The sequence below is a fragment of the Schistocerca piceifrons genome, chromosome 1, assembly GCF_021461385.2.
Source record: "Schistocerca piceifrons isolate TAMUIC-IGC-003096 chromosome 1, iqSchPice1.1, whole genome shotgun sequence".
Classification (NCBI taxonomy): domain Eukaryota; kingdom Metazoa; phylum Arthropoda; class Insecta; order Orthoptera; family Acrididae; genus Schistocerca; species Schistocerca piceifrons.
In genome coordinates this window covers 231,545,598-231,563,855 of record NC_060138.1, presented here as the reverse complement: position 1 = coordinate 231,563,855, position 18,258 = coordinate 231,545,598, and the positions used below count along the sequence as shown (strand labels likewise).

The following is an 18,258-nucleotide window of genomic DNA, read 5'->3' as shown; positions in this document are numbered from 1 at the left end:
CTGAGCAAGCTTGATTCAACTGGGGTGCGGCAGGTGCCCCAGAGGTTGCTCGCTAAACAGCCGTGCACCTCCTCATCACGTAGCACACCTTGTGGTTGAGGTTTTTTTTTTATAGAGGTGGGTACCTCCCTTGCAGTCCAGGCGGTGAAGCCAAGACACCCGTTCTCCGAAACCACACAACATTCCACCGCTGCGCTGCATGATGGTCGTTGAAGTGTGACCAGAGCTTACCGGTGACAGAGGACTGGTGGTGCTTACCAGCCCCAGCTCAGGAGCCCTGCGGTCGACAAGCCCGTACTCAGCAAACGAATGCTGAGCCCCTGAGGGATGTAGGAGTGGCAAAGGTGAAGCACTGATGGAAGAGGTGAGGCACAACTTAAAGAGAGGTGAAAGTATACTGGTCAGGGCTGGTTGGTAGGCCAGTTAGCAGATGAGGCATCCCCCATGGCTCATCTGCAAGAAGATGCTTTTCACATGGCTGATCCCCACCAACTCTATGCAAGGGAAAGACAGTAATGGTATAAATAATTCCTTTTAGGCAATTCTGTAATAGTAAATGTGAGAAAGCTACACATATAATGACAACAACAGGACCACATATAATGAGAACAATAGGACCAACAACAGCAAAATAAACATGCCAGTAAGTCAGTGGGCAGAATTGAGAGTACCTCGGGGTTCCGCATTTGGCAGGAGCACATCTCTCTCACAACTGGCCCACCTTCTACCCACTGTGGTCAAAGTGTTACAGATGAGAATAGAAACCACTCTCTAGGAGGAAAAATAAAAACTTGTTCAACTATTAGCATCAGATTGCTAATCCTTCAATAGAAAAAAGAGCTAACAGCTACAGAAAGCAGTTTAAAAAAAGAGCGAGAGAGGGATGACCAAGGCAGCTGACAAACGGGGTAGGGTTAAGGGTCCCCTGTGCCTAACATGTTGCAGGAGATACTCAAGCCCAACTATCCTGCCCCTGCCTGAAAGCAATTTGAACAATTATATCTGAGAATAAAATCCACTTTCTCATAGGAAATAATGAACTAGTTAAATTGTTTCCAGAATGAGATTTTCACTCTGCAGCGGAGTGTGCGCTGATATGAAACTTCCTGGCAGATTAAAACTGTGTGCCCGACCGAGACTCGAACTCGGGACCTTTGCCTTTCGCGGGCAAGCAGAAGTAAAGCTGTGAGTACCGGGCGTGAGTCGTGCTTCGGTAGCTCAGTGGTAGAGCACTTGCCCGCGAAAGGCAAAGGTCCCGAGTTCGAGTCTCGGTCGGGCACACAGTTTTAATCTGCCAGGAAGTTTCAGTTAAATTGTTAACATGTGACTTATAATATTTGTGGCTAAGAATTTGGAAAACCATGCTTGGGGGTGGAGAGCCTGAAGGAGAAGGTATTCCAACAGGATACGAGTGCTAATCTGTAAGGTTTCATGATCATAATATTCTGTGGCAAATTACATTACATAATTCTCTGGGTTAATCTGGTAGGATCGATCTGGTGTATTCCTTCCAGGAGGAAGGTGGCATGAAGGACCAGGTGAAGGAGATTCGAGAGTAGGTGCTGAGGTTATGGAAGAAAGAACAAAGGTTGTCCTTGCCATGAGTCCAGATCATGAAAATGTCATCAATGAATCTGAACCAGACAAAAGTTCATTTTGATGATCCCAAGCACACATCTATGGGTGCAAATAAGACATCTACTCACTCAAGAGATGGAAAACATCTGGTGGGCTAATGCTGCATGATGCTTCTTTCAATTATCTCCTGAAGGGAAACGCGGTAGCTCACGAGGTGATTTATCACGAAGCAGTTTTGGAGAACAAAATTGTTGACCCCTTGGCAGTGCTGTGCAGTGGCAGCAAGTTAATTTTTTTTTATGGTGATAAGGGTGGTGGGGGGAGGAGAGTAAGAAACTGAAATGCCCCTCGACCCACCTAAGAACCAAATCCTGCATCCATGTCAGACATTTGAAGTGATACATTCAATCTGTGCCTGACAAGGAGATTCACATGACTTAGTTATTTGTAATTTTTTAAATATATGGTATATCAAACTCAGAACTAAAATTTCAATTGCTAAAAGCAGTTCAATGAAACTCTCAAAATTTCTGCAGTAAATAGACTTTGAAGTTTTCTCCGCATATTTAGTACAGTAAACTAAAGCAAAATCATTTTCTTGTAGGGCTGCAAGGCTCTGTGGTAAAATGTTCACCTGCAACATGACAGGCTCAGGTTCAATTCCTGCCTGATGTAAATTTTTAAACAAAGGTGCACATTCCATTCCACAAGCATTTCCACAAAGTGTAAAATACATAATGACAAAAAAATTAATTCGTAATTTTTTTTTACATTTAAACAATCTTTATTACCAATCCTGTTAAGAATGGTCTGTCTTATAATGATGCAGAGCTAGTTACAGTATATGACATAGCTCCATACAGTAATGCAAAATAGCCCTTCAAAATAATGCGTTCAATTAACGATTGAAAATTGCATATTTTAGGGAAAGCTTGCAACAGTAGATTGGGATGAGGTGTACAGGAAACCCGATGCTAATTTAAAATTTAACCTGTTTCATGATACCTTTGTGAGTATATTTGAAAACAGTTTCCCTAAAAAAACACTGAGACATAATTGTATGAAACCATATAACAAGCCATGGTTTACTTAAGGGATGAAAAATCTTGTAAACAGAAAAGGGAAATGTATTTTATAGCTAGAAGAAGTAATAATCCACAAATAGTGAAACACTATAAAAACGACTGCACTGTATTAAGAAAAGTTATTAAAAAGTGCAGAAGTATATGCATTATGTCTGAGATTAGCACCTCTGATAATAAAGTGAAACAATTTGGGATATTGTTAACAGGGAAACATGGCAGCCGAGAGCACAGGAAGCTATGTTTCTATCAAACTCAATGAAAAGTTTATTAACAAATAGTCAGAATAGAAAACATTTTTAACAACCATTTTTGTATGTTGTAGAGAAAATAGGGTCCAGCTATTCATTAGAAAATGCAAGCAATCACTCCATTCTTGGAAATCACCCGGTTAAGAAAAACTTCATTGAGAACATTAATGCTCACGAGGGCTGTGTGACTTGCTGCTCCATCTTGTTGAAATAATGTTTCATCATTCACTGCACATAGACGAAGGTGAGGTATGAAGAATAACCTTAACATTGTTGACTAATGCTCAGCATTCACGATAACAAGTTGCCCTCTTTCATTCTCAAAAAAATAAGGGCCTATTATTCCCGATGAGGACATAGCACACCAAACTGTTACCTTGGCTGAGTGCAGGGGTATTTCATGGAGTTAGTGAGGGTTCTGATCATACCAATATCTAAAGTTCTGTTTGTTCACATATCCATTGAGGTGAAAATGTGCCTCGTCACCCACCTAGAGGTTGTGAACAAGCGCCTCGTTTTCTACAATCATTTGCAAAAGACTTTCACAGAAATGCTGTTGGACCACGAAGTCATTATTCAAAGCGCTAACCATTTGGATTTTGAATGGGTGGTGCTGTGAGTCTAACCCCAAAATCCTTCAGACAGTTCAGTCAGAAATTCCAAGTGCAACACTCTGTCTACTCGCTGATCTCCAGGGCCTTCTTCCCACAGCAATTCTTACATGTTCCACATTCTCAGGAGTACCCACTGCCTTCGTTATGCCACCTCCTTTTCCTTGTTCTTTCACCGATGTTTTCAAAGTTTTCGACCCAAGTTTTTATTTAGTTAACCTAGAACACCAGCCTATTATGATTAATTAGAAAATGCGCCAAGAAACAACGCTGAGCAGCTACATAGCTACCGCTTCGGTAGAACGCTTTCTTAGCAAACGACTGTTGTTTAGTCCACTGCTCTATGGCTACTGAAATGCTTTGTGTTGGGGAATGCAGGGTGACCTTGTTTACTCGTCCCCCACTACTTCCAACACTTCCGCGCACTAATAATAAATGCAGATTTGCCTGCCACACCCTGTACTTATGCTACTATGGTTATTTAAAATGCTGGTGACAAACCAGTAAATTAGCCTATTATGCCTACTTTCATTCATTGCTTTTATATGATATCATATTTTGAGGCAATTCATCATTAAGAGAAGAAGTATTCATTGCACACAGTGTGTAATCAGGATATTAGCTGGAGCCCACACAAGGAAACCTTGTAGACATTTATTTAAGCTATTCGGGATAGTCACAGCACCTTCACAAAACATACATTCACTTATGAAATTTGTTGTTAATAAGCCAACCCAATTAAAAAATAAAAGTGAAGTGCATACCGACAACAGTAGAATAAAGGACGATCTTCACTACTCTGAGTTAAATCTCACTTTGGCGCAGAAAGGCGTGAATTATGCAGGCACAAAAATCTTTGGTCATTTGCCAAGTGGCATTAAAAGTCTGACAGGTAGCCAACGCACATTTAAAAACAAATTAAAAAAATTTCTGAATGACAACTCCTTCTACTCAATAGATGGATTTTTAGATATGAAGTAGTAACTGTAAAAAAATTGTCGTGTAAAGAAAATTTATGTTAAACTTATATGCTCCACATCATTACATAAGATCATATTTTCAAACTATGGAATAAGTATTAATGTAATGTGATGTAACCACAGTTACCAATGCAGCATTTGGCACTCTTGTAAGTAGCCAACGAGATGTACCAAAACAGATGGCATCAGCCTGAGAAAGTGCTGTCTCTTGAGCAGACAACATGATTTCCCTTAATTGTGTTTTCAGCTATAGTGATCAAAAAATTTCATTTCATCAACCTTGTGCTTATGTACTGCTAAGGCAGCACGGTAAGTAGTGCACGGTACACTGCTAACTGTTTCATAGCCAGACAACGGAAATGTGCAATATGTGGTGGAGCTATGAGCATTATTGCTCATAAGAAAGGTACTGATGGGGTGCAGTTGAGTCGCAAAAATGAGAGAAAACTCTTGGTTTGCGATGAGTAAATTAACTCTCACAAAAATTGCGAAATTAACATATCTACAGGTTAAACATTATAGGAACTTCTTCGTCATAGATGAAGAAAACTGTAGTTGATTGGGAAAGCTTTTGTAGAGAAGTGCGTGTGGAAAACTACGTGAAAAAAAGTGAACTCAGTGGCAAAGACACTGTCACAGAAATCAATGGGGCAATGTTTGGGAGAAGAAAATTTGTAAGATGAGATACTGTGGAAGACAGTTGGGTAGTTGGAGGAATAGAATGAGGAATCCACGTATGTGTTTTAAAGTTGTTCCAAGGTGTGCAATGTGATAAAAGAATACATCCTTCTGAGAACTACTGCAATTTCTGACAGCTTCTGTTCATACAAATGTCTTAATGGTTATGGATTTAAACATATGATGGGACTTCATGATGTAAAATTCAAGGACCCCAAAGTGGGTACACATATAAGTAGTATTGAATGTACATGGTCTCTATAAGGAGATTGCTGCAGGAGCCTCAACAGTGTGTGGACACATTCAACAGCTATTTATTTGAGTATTTGTGCCAGAGACTATAGAAGTAAGAAATAAAATTTGTTCAAGCACTTTGTGAACTCTGCAGCAACAGTATCCACGAATGACTAAAATGAGGACATACAATTGCATGCAACTGGTGTTCAGCTGAAATCAGAAATCACTCATGTGCTATGCCTTGCTCACTACTTTTTGAGATGTCACATCGATTCATTGTGTTTCATTGTTTCTGTATTATAAGGTGCGTGTTATGGCAGTACGTCTCATGCCATTTCAAGGAAATAGCACATTGAAGATTTAGCAAAAAACACCAGTCTGGCTATGATCTGTTATAATTAAATGTCAGTTAATGATACACTGATTCTAAAAAATCTCTAGGAGATCATAAGAAGAATGATAATAAAGCTTGAGTTGTATTCTATTGCTGTGGTCTTGTGGATACAAGAATGGGGATAGCACATTGAAGGAAGTAGTTTCACATCCTGCTGCATGCTATTATTTATTTATTCTTTTTTTTTTTCATCCGTAACATATTCTGGAACTTTCTTATTCGTGTAATAGAACATTGTTAGGATGCAGCCTGGCGAGCGTGAACGTGTGAGACAGAACACACTATGGCACACACACGCAGGCATAGGGGCACGTGGGAACCATTTCCAACACGTACAGTAACTGTCTGCATGCTGTAGCATGCATTAAGACTACAATCTCTGTAACAATGTATGACTAAATAAATGGTCTCTACCATGGAAATCATGCATTTCCAGATGTAAGTTCATTAGACCTCCGTTGTTCCATATCCGTTCATCATTCATTCCCTAAAGTAGCACAAATGAACCCAAATTTTCAAGAATATAATAATAATAATTTTCAGAAGGGTGTTATCAGGAAAAAAGCACTTGCATTCTAGGGGTGGAGTGTGAAATAGATATCTTAATCGGGCAGGCAGGTCATAAAATCTGAAAGGGTAAGTGGATAAGTTAAAGTTAGATATTGTGTAAATTAATGAACTTCATTGGCAGGAGGAACAGGACATCTGGTCAGGTGACCCCCTGATTCGAGCTGTTCGCGGCCATGGATCCTCAACCAAGAAACCCACCACAGTTGGCCACAGCATTGGATTCAACGTGGCTCCATGTCCCTGTTGGTACCTTCCAGAATCTCACCGACTTCCTTCCTGAACGTCTCACAGTGGTCTGGAGTACAAGAGGTGGTTATTCAGGATTTGACAGGTAGTCACATTAATCTGCCTGGACAGAGCAGTTTAACACACATGCACAGCATTTTACTAGTGAGGAACCTACTTCTTTCCAAAAAATTCCAAATGAGAATGAATTTAACAAGTTCTAAGTTGCAAAGTAAGAAAAGGTTGTAATAGCTTTCAAAATTGCAATGAAAGTGACACCTGATGCTATAAAACGCTGCTGCTTTACTTCATCTGCTAAAATAGCTACCACCACGTAGGATCACAATACCCTACCCATTAGGGCAGTTCATGCACAACTAAGCTACCTCACTTTTTACATCACAAACGTCAGCCACCAGCAGACCTGATGCAGGACAGCCCCAAAGTACATACAGTATGTCATCGGCTATACAGATCAGCTGTTGTGCTGTCTTAACTTCCTGTGATAGCTCGTGGCAAAGCACTACCAACACACAGTTCAAGATAAAAGCATGGGTGGCCCTTTGTGAAGTTTTACCTCCTGCTGCATGCTACAAGCTGTCCAACTCGCCTTCCCCACATGCATCACTCCAATCCTTCCGGAAGGTCACAGATTCTGCTATCGCACCAATGTAAGACGGACACCGTGGCAGCTCTGGCAGTCTGTAGGTTTTACTACTGATGATGCTGGCAGAGACAGCAGTTGAAAGCTCAAGAGTTTTATACAAAGTGACTTAACTTGTAAACAGATAATTTATTCAGAATACGAAACTACTGAGGCTGTTATAGCCATAAAATCTAAGAATATAATGTAATCATTTACATATCACTCACATAAGGACCATGAAGACTGATTACTGTGTGTACATAGGTATTTAAGAAGCCATCCTTCCCACATTCATACACACTTTGAACAGGGAGAAACCCTTGGACTAAGTAATAATCTGACATTATGCCGATATACTGATGCTGTCATTAACAGAGCAGAGTCATGAGTGTTAATGGACAATCAATGGTTGACATCAGAAACATTAACAAAGTAAAATCCAACAACATAACTCAACCTCCAAGGAAAACACAGTTTTGAGCCAGGATTGCTATCTCATGGGAATACTGGGGTTCCAATCAAGACCATACAAGTAACTACTGAATGAACAACACAAAAAGAGACAAACATATTGGTTTCACCAAGTTATCAACCAAACTAACCTAGACCACAAGCTACACCAAAATTCACCCTGTCACCAATTTATAAAGAAAAACACACAGGTCTTCTATTAGAACACAAAAAAGCATTGTTCCCATCAGTGGATCACTTTCTCAACTAGACTTATATTCCGAGACCTAGCAAATGACACAATCTAAATGTTCCTGTAAAGAATCAAACTTGTTTGTTAAATTTGCTAGAGGCTTCCCCCAAGTTTGTCAAACATATGTGCGGCCTTACCAACAAGTCCGTCACATTTAACCTCACTGTTCAAGGAAATTCCAAGCTTTGTGAATCATGCCACGAAGTATTTTGACACGAGAGGGGAATGTACAACGTGCAAAGCAGGACACAAACATAAAACCTTCAAAATCTGCTCCTGCTGCCAGATATCTCAAACTTATAGTCTCACGAGTAGGTGGCTACTCTTTGACCAACACATATGTAAACGGTCAAACTTGTTTCTCAAATTAGCTGTCAGTCTACGTTTGAGAAACATGTCAAACTATGCAGTATACTACCAAATAATTTGACAAACACATTAAGTTTAACAAATTGTTCGATCATGTAAGGGGGCCTTCAGGCACCACCCACAGAAATAAATGACCTATTATAAGCAGAACATACTTGTAATTGACACCAACAACTGAAACGTAAAAATATAAACATCACAATTCCCATACACTTAACACCGGATTTCACCATTCAAAGAATATGCCACCAGATCGTATTGTTCACTACATCCAAAACCCTTATGTGTAGTACAATGCCCTCTGTCATACACATCACAATGGTTTGCGGATTATGTATGCAGTAGATACAGATACAACTGGCAGGTCTCACATTAATTGAATTCAATATACAGCTATAATATTTGGTTGGCAACTTATGTACCCAGCAAATGTAACATGTAATAAAGATCATTTTGAAACAAACTAATTTGCAGCAAAGTCAGAAGTCTACACTCTCCACAAAATAAAAGCTAATCTGGTCCTGATGGAGTTTCTAATAGAGTACTAAAGACCTGTTCCCATATGATAAGCCCAGTCTTATCTGAAATGTGTAACGTCACTAACTCAAGCCATTTTTCCAGAGAGTCTGAAATATGTCATTATCAAACACCTAAGAGGGGGTGAGCTGGTTGGTCCTTATCCTGCCCCTGGATTACTAGTCAAGGTGTGAATAGTAAACTGAACGCCAGCACCTAGCGATGGCCGAACGCCCCTGTGCCTCCTGGCCTAGCCAGATACACAAGAAGAAGAAACGTATGCGCGATCATCACTAAGAAAAGGTGAAACACACTGATTGTGCGTCAAGTTAAAAATGGTTCAAATGGCTCTGAGCACTATGGGACTTAACATCTCTGGTCATCAGTCCCCTAGAACTTAGAACTACTTAAACCTAACTAACCTAAGGACATCACACACATCCACGCCCGAGGCAGGATTCGAACCTGCGACCGTAGCAGTCGCGCGGTTCGGGACTGAGCGCCTAGAACCGGGAGACCACCACAGCCGGCGTCAAGTTAATATAGAAGGTTACAGTAGAGCGAAAGGAGATCTACTGTCCAAAATCATGAACGACAATAAAGTGGACGTCCTTGCATTGCAAGAAACCCACCTAATGGATGACAACATCTCCAAGATCAAAGTACATGGCTTCACGACAGTTACCTATGCTGGGCACGAAAAACATGCCATAGCCACCCTGGTAAGGAAAGACCTGTTGAGCAACACAACAAAAATAAAGAGTAGCCACGACTTCACTGTGGGAATCAAGGTGAACGACATGACGATATTTAATGTGTACAAGCCACCCTCCAGCTCTTGGTCTCCACCCATGCTCCCTGTGACACTCCACCCCGCTGTCTACATAGGAGACTTCAACTCTCATCGCTTCAAGTGGGGATATAACAAGAACAACAGTGATGGCGTCTGTCTGGCAGACTGGGCTGAAACCAACAACTACCACCTTCTGTACAATGCCAAAGATAAGCCCACTTTTCACTCTAGTGCATGGAAAACCAAAACTACTCCCAACTTATGTTTCGTGTCCAGCAAAAATACAGGAGCAGCAATGCCAGCATCACAGACAGTATTAAACCGCCTGCCTAGAAGCCAACACTGCCCAGTCTTAATAAAAATAGGCCTACAGCTACAAATTGTAATAAGCCCTCCCATCCCAAGTTGGAATCTGAGAATGTCCAACTGGAAAGCATATCGAGAAAGCGTGGAGAAAATGATAATGAGAATACCACCTACTGCTGCAAACTATGCACACTTCTATAAGTTACTCATTCACGCAGCTCATAAAAATATCCCCCAAGGAACCAGAAAATACCACATCCCATGCTGGTCTGAAGAATTCAGCAACCTACTGGAAGAATTTAACAGAACAGAAGATGAGTGCACTGCCCAGGCCCTTACCGATTTACAGGACAAGGTATGAAAACAAAGATGGCACATGCTGATGGAACAAATGGACTTCACACATTCAAGCCGTAAAAGCTGGAGTCTCACGAGAAAGCTGGGAGGAGCCAACCACAGGAAGTCAGCAAAGGCCAGTATCCACCCAAACAAAATCAGCAAGAAACTCAGGGATAACGCCAAGATAACAGTGACTCCTGAGCAAAGGAAAAACATAAAAGCTCAGATGGCTGTGGCACTGCAGGAATGTGAAGAAAAAGCAGACATGCTTACGGTAGCAGTCCAAGAAGAAGAAGTGAAGATGGCACTCTAACACACATGGGCAGGGAAGGCAGCTGGACCAGACAACATCCTCTCTGAATTTTTGAAAAATCTTGGACCAAAAGTGCTGAAATGGCTAGGCAAACTATTCACGAGAATAATGGAAACCTGTGAAATCCCAAGAGAATGGAAAACAGCCAAAATCATTGCCATTCTTAAACCAGGGAAGAGTGGAACTGATGCAGGGAACTTCAGGCCAATCTCATTACTGTGCATAACCTACAAACTGTTTGAAAGGATACTGTTGGAAAGACTTAAACCAGTACTCGAGGAACAACTACCAGTGAAGCAAGCAGGTTTTAGACAAGGAAGAAGCTGCTGCAAGCAGGTGCTGGCACTTACCACACACATTGAACGAGGCTTTCAGGAAAAGAAGAAAACAGGGATAGTCCTCATTGACCTGACATCAGCGTACAACACTGTATGGCTAAATGGTCTCATGTTGAAACTGGCGAATATAGTCAAATGCAAAACAATGTTGAAGCTCATGAACAACATGCTGAGCAAATGGAAGTTCAGGGTCAAATTAAATGGTGAAGCCAGCAAGTGCCATACCCTAAAAAATGGTCTGCCGCAAGGATTAGTCTTAGCTCCCTGGCTCTCCAACATCTATACAGCAGATTTGCCTGATCTGCACTCACGTAAATTTGCCCAAGCGGATGATTTAGCTATTACAACGCAAAGTAACTCATTTGAAAACCTGGAATCAACACTAAATGAAGATCTAGCTACACTGAAAAAATACGACGACACATGGCATCTAAAAACCAATGTGACAAAAACAGTAAGCACAGTCGTGCATCTAAACAACAAGGAAGCGAGAAGGGAACTGCGCCTGGTTGTAAATGGTAAAGCTGTCAAGCCACGAGAATTTCCCAAAATATCTCGGTATTAAGCTAGATCACAGCATGACTTTCAGACAACACCTAACTGATACTGCCCAAAAGCTAAAGACGAGAAATAACCCGCTCAACAGACTGGCAGGCACCACTTGGGGTTGTGATGCTGCCACTCTATGAACCGCAGCACTGGCACTGGTGTATAGCACTGCAGAATACTGTGACCCAGTCTGGAGCAGAAGCCCGCATGCCAAAGAACTGGATGTATAACTAAATACCACTCAGAACCGTCACCGGCACTCTCAGGCCAACCCCCGTTGAGTGGCTTCCAGTGCTGGCAAACATCGCTCCAGCTTCTACACATAGAGAGAAAGCAACCCAGGACATAGTAGAAAAAATTGAAGCAAACCCAAGGCTACCCATACATGCCGACATGGGAGGACCCATGAGACTCAAGTCCAGGAAACCTACAGTCTGGAGCAGAACATTGGGCACAGAGGGACTCGATGCTGAGTGGAAGAATGCATGGCAGGGTCTGAGGAGAGGTGGCGAGGAAAACCATCACCTAATCCACGACCCAACCAAAAGGGTTGAAGTCTTCAATCTCAACAGGAAACACTGGTTGGCTCTAAACAGGTTTCACACGGGAGTTGGACGATGCAGACAGCAAACAACCAAGTGGGGCTATACATATGATTTGTGTTGTGACTGTGGCGAGGTACAAACAATGGACCATCTTCTGGTTTGTAACATTCATTGTTTCAGAGAAGGCTCTCTGATGTCATTCCACACGTTAACGGACAATGCCAGGAAATGGCTCCATAATCTTAATGTTACTGTGTAATTAATAGCTTGAATTTATGTGATTTTTGTTCCATTTAATGTGATAATGTAGTTTCCCTGACATAATTGTAATGTAATAACCGATATAATTTGTTTCCACATTGTAAGTTCCAAACGTTTATTGTGATTTATATTAATCTTTTCTGTTCTTTGTAAAATGTATCTGGCAGATCGAATGAGAAATAAATAACCTATCTAAGAAGGGTGATAGGAGAGATGTCAATAATTACCAACCTGTTTCATTGCTGACATCATTTTCCGTAATTTTTGAGACGGTGATGTAGTCTAGAAGAGTATCTCACCTGAGCAACAATAATATCCTCAGGTAATCACAATTTGAATTTCAATTTACATGTTCACTCACCAAGTTTTACAAGCATTAAATAATAAAATAGTGCCTGTTGGTATTATCTGAAACCTACCTAAGGCACCTGACTGTGTGAATCACAGTACTCTCTTGCATAAGTTGGAAGTTTTATGGGATTGATGGTATAGGGCAACCAATGGATAACCTCATACCTAATGAAAAGAATCCAGAAAGTTATACTTAGTAATTCAACCAATATACTCTGGGTACATAGTGGTGACTGGGGAGAGATCACTTATGGGGTTCCTCAATGCTCAAACTTAGTCCACTATTGTTTCTATATATGTAAATGATATTCCGTGTAATATACAACAAGCAAAATTACTTCTTTTGCAGATGAAACTAGTATTGTAATCAATATAAGCATACATACAGAAACAGAAATAGGAACCAATGTTCTTTAAAGTATCACTGATTGGTTTTCTACAAATGGTTTCACACTCAGTTTTGAAAAGACACAATATATTTAGTTCTGCACATATAGAGGTACTACATAAATGACAGACGTAACATATGGGGAGGAACTAATAAACAAGGAAGAAACTTCAAAGTTCTTGGGTGTCCATGTTGATGAGAACTTAGAATCAAAAAAGCACCCTTTGGAACTCCTAAAACAACTTATTTCTGCCACATTTGCTCTTATAACCATTCCAACTCTTGGGGAGAGACAAATCAGGAAGTTGACATTCTGCATATTTCCATTTAATAAATTCACATGGATTAATGTTCTGGTGTAACTCAAGTATAAGAAAGAAAGTCTTCACTGCGTAAAAATGCACTGAAAGAATAATGTGTTGCACTCACCCATGATCATGTTGTTAACATCCACTTAACGAGTTGGGCAAAGAGACAACTGCTTCACACTACATTTATTTTCTCAAAAAGTTTGTCGTATAAACAATCCTCCACAGCTCAAAAGGGGTAAAATTTACATACTGGATCCCACTTTCGTTTCTCAATACCACACGGACATATACACTAAGTTTCACTACTGGTCAATTAGTTACCACTACCAGATTCTCTACTTTCACATTTGTCGACTTCACTAACTCACAGTCAAATTGTCACCTTCCAACTTAAACGAGACATTGGGCTGTGCTACAGATCAGTCATGTCACTCATCAAGATCTCACAAAAAGCCCAGTAAGCAACCCTAGCCTCAGAAGGAACAACGATTACACACACACACACACACACACACACACACACACACACACACACACACACCCGCTGCGTACATTATGGTTGTCTTTAGCAGAAAAAAAGGGTTGCACAATAGCACAACTAAAATTTTGGATTATTCACCAAGTTAAATAAAATGTCTAATAATCCACAAAAAATATGAGAACTGAAAAAACTTCTCCCTGACAACTCCTGTTACCATAATGTGTAAAAATGGTTCTGTTTCGAAATATACACTGTTGGACTACACCAGAGTCGAGGGGCATGAAAGGGAAGCAGCAGTTGGGAAGGGAGTGAGACAGGGTTGTAGCCTGTCCCCGATGTTATTTAATCTGTACAGGGCTATTACAAATGATTGAAGCGATTTCATAAATTCACTGTAGCTCCATTCATTGACATATGGTCACGACACACTACAGATACATAGAAAAACTCATAAAGTTTTGTTCGGCTGAAGCCGCACTTCAGGTTTCTGCCGCCAGAGCGCTCGAGAGTGCAGTGCGACAAAATGGCGACATGAACCGAGAAAGCGTATGTCGTGCTTAAAATGCACTCACATCAGTCAATCATAACAGTGCAACGACACTTCAGGACGAAGTTTAACAAAGACCCACCAACTGCTAACTCCATTCGGCGATGGTATGCGCAGTTTAAAGCTTCTGGATGCCTCTGTAAGGGGAAATCAACAGGTCGGCCTGCAGTGAGCGAAGAAACTGTTGAACGCGTGCGGGCAAGTTTCATGCGTAGCCCGCGGAAGTCGACGAATAAAGCAAGCAGGGAGCTAAACGTACCACAGCCGACGGGTTGGAAAATCTTACGGAAAAGGCTAAAGCAGAAGAATTTCTTAAACAGGAGATTGGAAAACCGATGGATCGGTCGTGGTGGAGATCGTGATCAACAATTCATGTCATGGCCTCCACGTTCTCCCGACTTAACCCCATGCGATTTCTTTCTGTGGGGTTATGTGAAAGATTCAGTGTTTAAACCTCCTCTACCAAGAAAAGTGCCAGAACTGCGAGCTCGAATCAACGATGCTTTCGAACTCATTGATGGGGACATGCTGCGCCGAGTGTGGGAGGAACTTGATTATCGGCTTGATGTCTGCCGAATCACTAAAGGGGCACATATCGAACATTTGTGAATGCCTAAAAAACTTTTTTGAGTTTTTGTATGTGTGTGCAAAGCATTGTGAAAATATCTCAAATAATAAAGTTATTGTAGAGCTGTGAAATCGCTTCAATCATTTGTAATAACCCTGTATATTGAGCAAGCAGTAAAGGAAACAAAGGAAAAGTTCGGAGTAGGTATTAAAATCCATAGAGAAGAAATAAAAACACTGTAAGCAAAGGACTTGGGAGAGCAGTTGAACGGACTGGACAGTGTCTTGAAAGGAGGATATAAGATGGACATCAACAAAAGCAAAACGAGGATAATGGAATGTAGTCAAATTAAGTAGGGTGATGCTGAGGGAATTAGATTAGGAAATGAGACACTTAAAGTAGTGAAGGAGTTTTGCTATTTGGGGAGCAAAATAACGGATGATGGTCGAAGTAGAGAGGATATAAAATGTAGACTGGCAACGGCAAGGAAAGCGTTTCTGAAGAAGAGAAATTTGTTAACATCGAGTATAAATTTAATTGTCAGGAAGTCGTTTCTGAAGGTATTTGTATGCAGTGTAGCCATGTATGGAAGTGATAAATAGTTTGGACAAGAAGAGAATAGAAGCTTTCGAAATGTGGTGCTACAGAAGAATGCTGAAGATTAGATGGGTAGACCACATAACTAATGAGAAGGTATTGAATAGAATTGGGGAGAAGAGGAGTTTGTGGCAAAACTTAACAAGAAGAAGGGACCGGTAGGTAGGACATGTTCTGAGGCATCAAGGGATCACAAATTTAGCATTGGAGGGCTGCGGGGAGGGTAAAAATCGTAGAGGGAGACCAAGAGATGAATACACTAAACAGATTCAGAAGGATGTAGGCTGCAGTAAGTACTGGGAGATGAAGCAGCTTGCACAGGATAGAGTAGCATGGAGAGCTGCATCAAACCAGTCTCAGGACTGACGACGACGACGACAACAACAACAACGAATTGACTAGGCAAATAGCTCTGAGGAACCTAAAATATTACTTCGGGGAAAAAAAAATCGTTACTTATCAATAGCCTCTCTCTTTCATGGTTAGTCTTACCTTCAATACAGAAAACTATTGGTTCTATTTTGAAAACACAAAAACTTGTGACACCGTAGTTAAATTTCACAAAAGTCAACGAATACAACATAAATGATGCAAAACTAATATTACAGTTTCACCAACGTAATACGAACCTAAAAATCAAAATACAGCTTGGTTGGAAATGGAAATCGTCCACTAAAAATATTTAAGGTAATAGTCCGGAATGAAACATATAACCGGTAAGCCACACGAAACAAATAGTGTAGGTCTTAAAACAATTGTTGAATACTGTAAGACATAAAGAAAACGACATAACCTGGTACTAAGTGACGTTGGGCAATACGTACCTGAACGATGACGATTTTATTTAGAGACAAAACATTGTACCAACTACGTGCAACGTTCTGTATTCAGAAGCTGTAATGCAGCATTTCGTCAAAATCTAAGGTTTTTTCCTTGTATTCTATTTCCAAGTTCATTAATTTTTCGTCGGACGCACATAACACCGGATACATTTTATTACAATCTGTCACCCAAAAACTCTCACATAAAAAAGATCCGTAAGAATTTTACTTCTGTAAAACACACCAATTAAAGGCAATAGCTTAAAATCCCAAGACAAATCATCCACTATCACGTATAAACAACATCAACAACTCAGCATGAGAACCATGCCGCCACTATTGAAATTTGAAACGTTTCCCCGAATGTCGATACAACATATCGACATTCATGATGAATCTGCATCTCTAGAGATCAATTTGCATTGGACGTCACAGATCTGAACAGACGTGGCGAATGTCCCGCTGACTGAGTGTGGAATTCAAATTGCATAGAGAGGCAAACTCTCCTTGCAGCACCCAATGCCATTACGCTAACTCGATCGCCATTATAACTATGGTCAAAGCGCAAAAGCATATTTCCGTTCTTGTGGTCAAAACATTGAGTGTATACAGTTAACAGATTTTAGCTCCCTGACAAGAAGGTGTTTTGTATATTTACTGCAGCTCAAATTCTCAAACCATCACATTAAACTGCTGGAAGAAGAAATATTTTATTATATGGTACAATAAAATTAAATCTGAATACTTTGTTCCACTCGTAAATTGAAAGCAACGGGAAGGTTTCCAACTTTGCATCCTGCAATGAGTTCCTTGTTTGTAAACATACCACCTATTTACAAACAAAAAATAAAGGTGACTTTGGCAGTCCAAACACTCAGTAATTCTTCTGCAAATGTAATGTCAATTTTTAAAAAAGGGGGTCAAAAGAACTTTACGGGTGTGAGGCTACAGTAAGAATTATAAAAAGAAAATGCATTTGCCATACTTAATTCTTACACACCCTAGGCCAAGGCAGTAACATGCTGATTTATAAAGGAAACAGGAACAAATCTGTGTAAGAATTAATGACCACTAATTATTTCAAATCTTTGAGGCTCTCTGGAGGAACTTCTGTTATTGTGTCCATACAAAAGCTTGCAGAACTCTATGTCTGGCACGAAAATGCAGAAATGAAACATTTTTTAACTTGAAAAACAAGTCAGGACAACTTACAACAATTTTTTTTCCAACATATGTGGAAGAGTTGGAAACAGGAATAGCCCAAATGCCACCCAGTTTAGGTCAGCATACAGGAAGCGCTTAATTGCTCAAATAGATGGGTCTCAATATACACATTGTCTGGATTCAAATATAAATATGCTACATGCTGTCACTATACCACCACCTTCTTTTTGCCATGTGAACTCAATGGGTTAAGGTCGTGATTATGTACCCGACTATGAATCACTAACATGTCCTCTGAGTACGTAATTGAGTATATAGCTGGAAGCATGGCTACGTAAATAACCAAAAAAATTCATTGTAGCGACTGTTGGGGCACAAATTATTTAATAAGCTTCCACAATATGTACATGAACGCCCTGAAAAAGCATTCAATCAAAAACTGTACGAATGGCTAGTTGCTCACGCAGACTATGATATAAATGATTACTTCAAATATAATTTTGTAGTATTAATGATGCACCTCTTCTTATCTTTGAATTAACGGTTCTATTGTATCATATGCCTGATGTCCATTGCTGTAATGGCCGAATGAAAAAAAAATTACTATTATTATTATTATTAGAAGTGTTTTTTCTTCTAGTGATGTCAACAAAACTGGATTGATCATGATGAAGGATGTCAAAAGCACTAAACCAATCGAGCTAGGGAAATTATTAAATTTTCTCATATTTCTGAGAAGATTTTTA

General features: G+C 40.3%; 2 protein-coding genes across 2 annotated transcripts in view; one reads left to right on the top strand and one right to left on the bottom strand.

Annotated features, from left to right (window-relative positions):
- The window catches only part of LOC124804842, a 168,507-nt gene extending 151,838 nt beyond the window's left edge, over positions 1-16,669 (bottom strand). Inside the window, exon 1 of the mRNA XM_047265196.1 lies at positions 16,352-16,669. The gene's annotated coding sequence lies outside the window, so the exon portion shown is untranslated. The remainder of the gene's footprint in view (positions 1-16,351) is intronic.
- Positions 9,428-10,300, top strand: LOC124803050. The gene has a single exon (XM_047264202.1). It carries the CDS (start codon positions 9,428-9,430, stop codon positions 10,298-10,300), a length of 873 nt encoding a protein of 290 aa, XP_047120158.1.
- Positions 16,670-18,258: the final 1,589 nt, after the last annotated feature.

What these genes read in the sequence shown, in the direction of transcription:
- LOC124803050 (XM_047264202.1), top strand. Translation starts at nt 9,428, where the DNA reads ATGAACGACAATAAAGTGGACGTCCTTGCATTGCAAGAAACCCACCTA.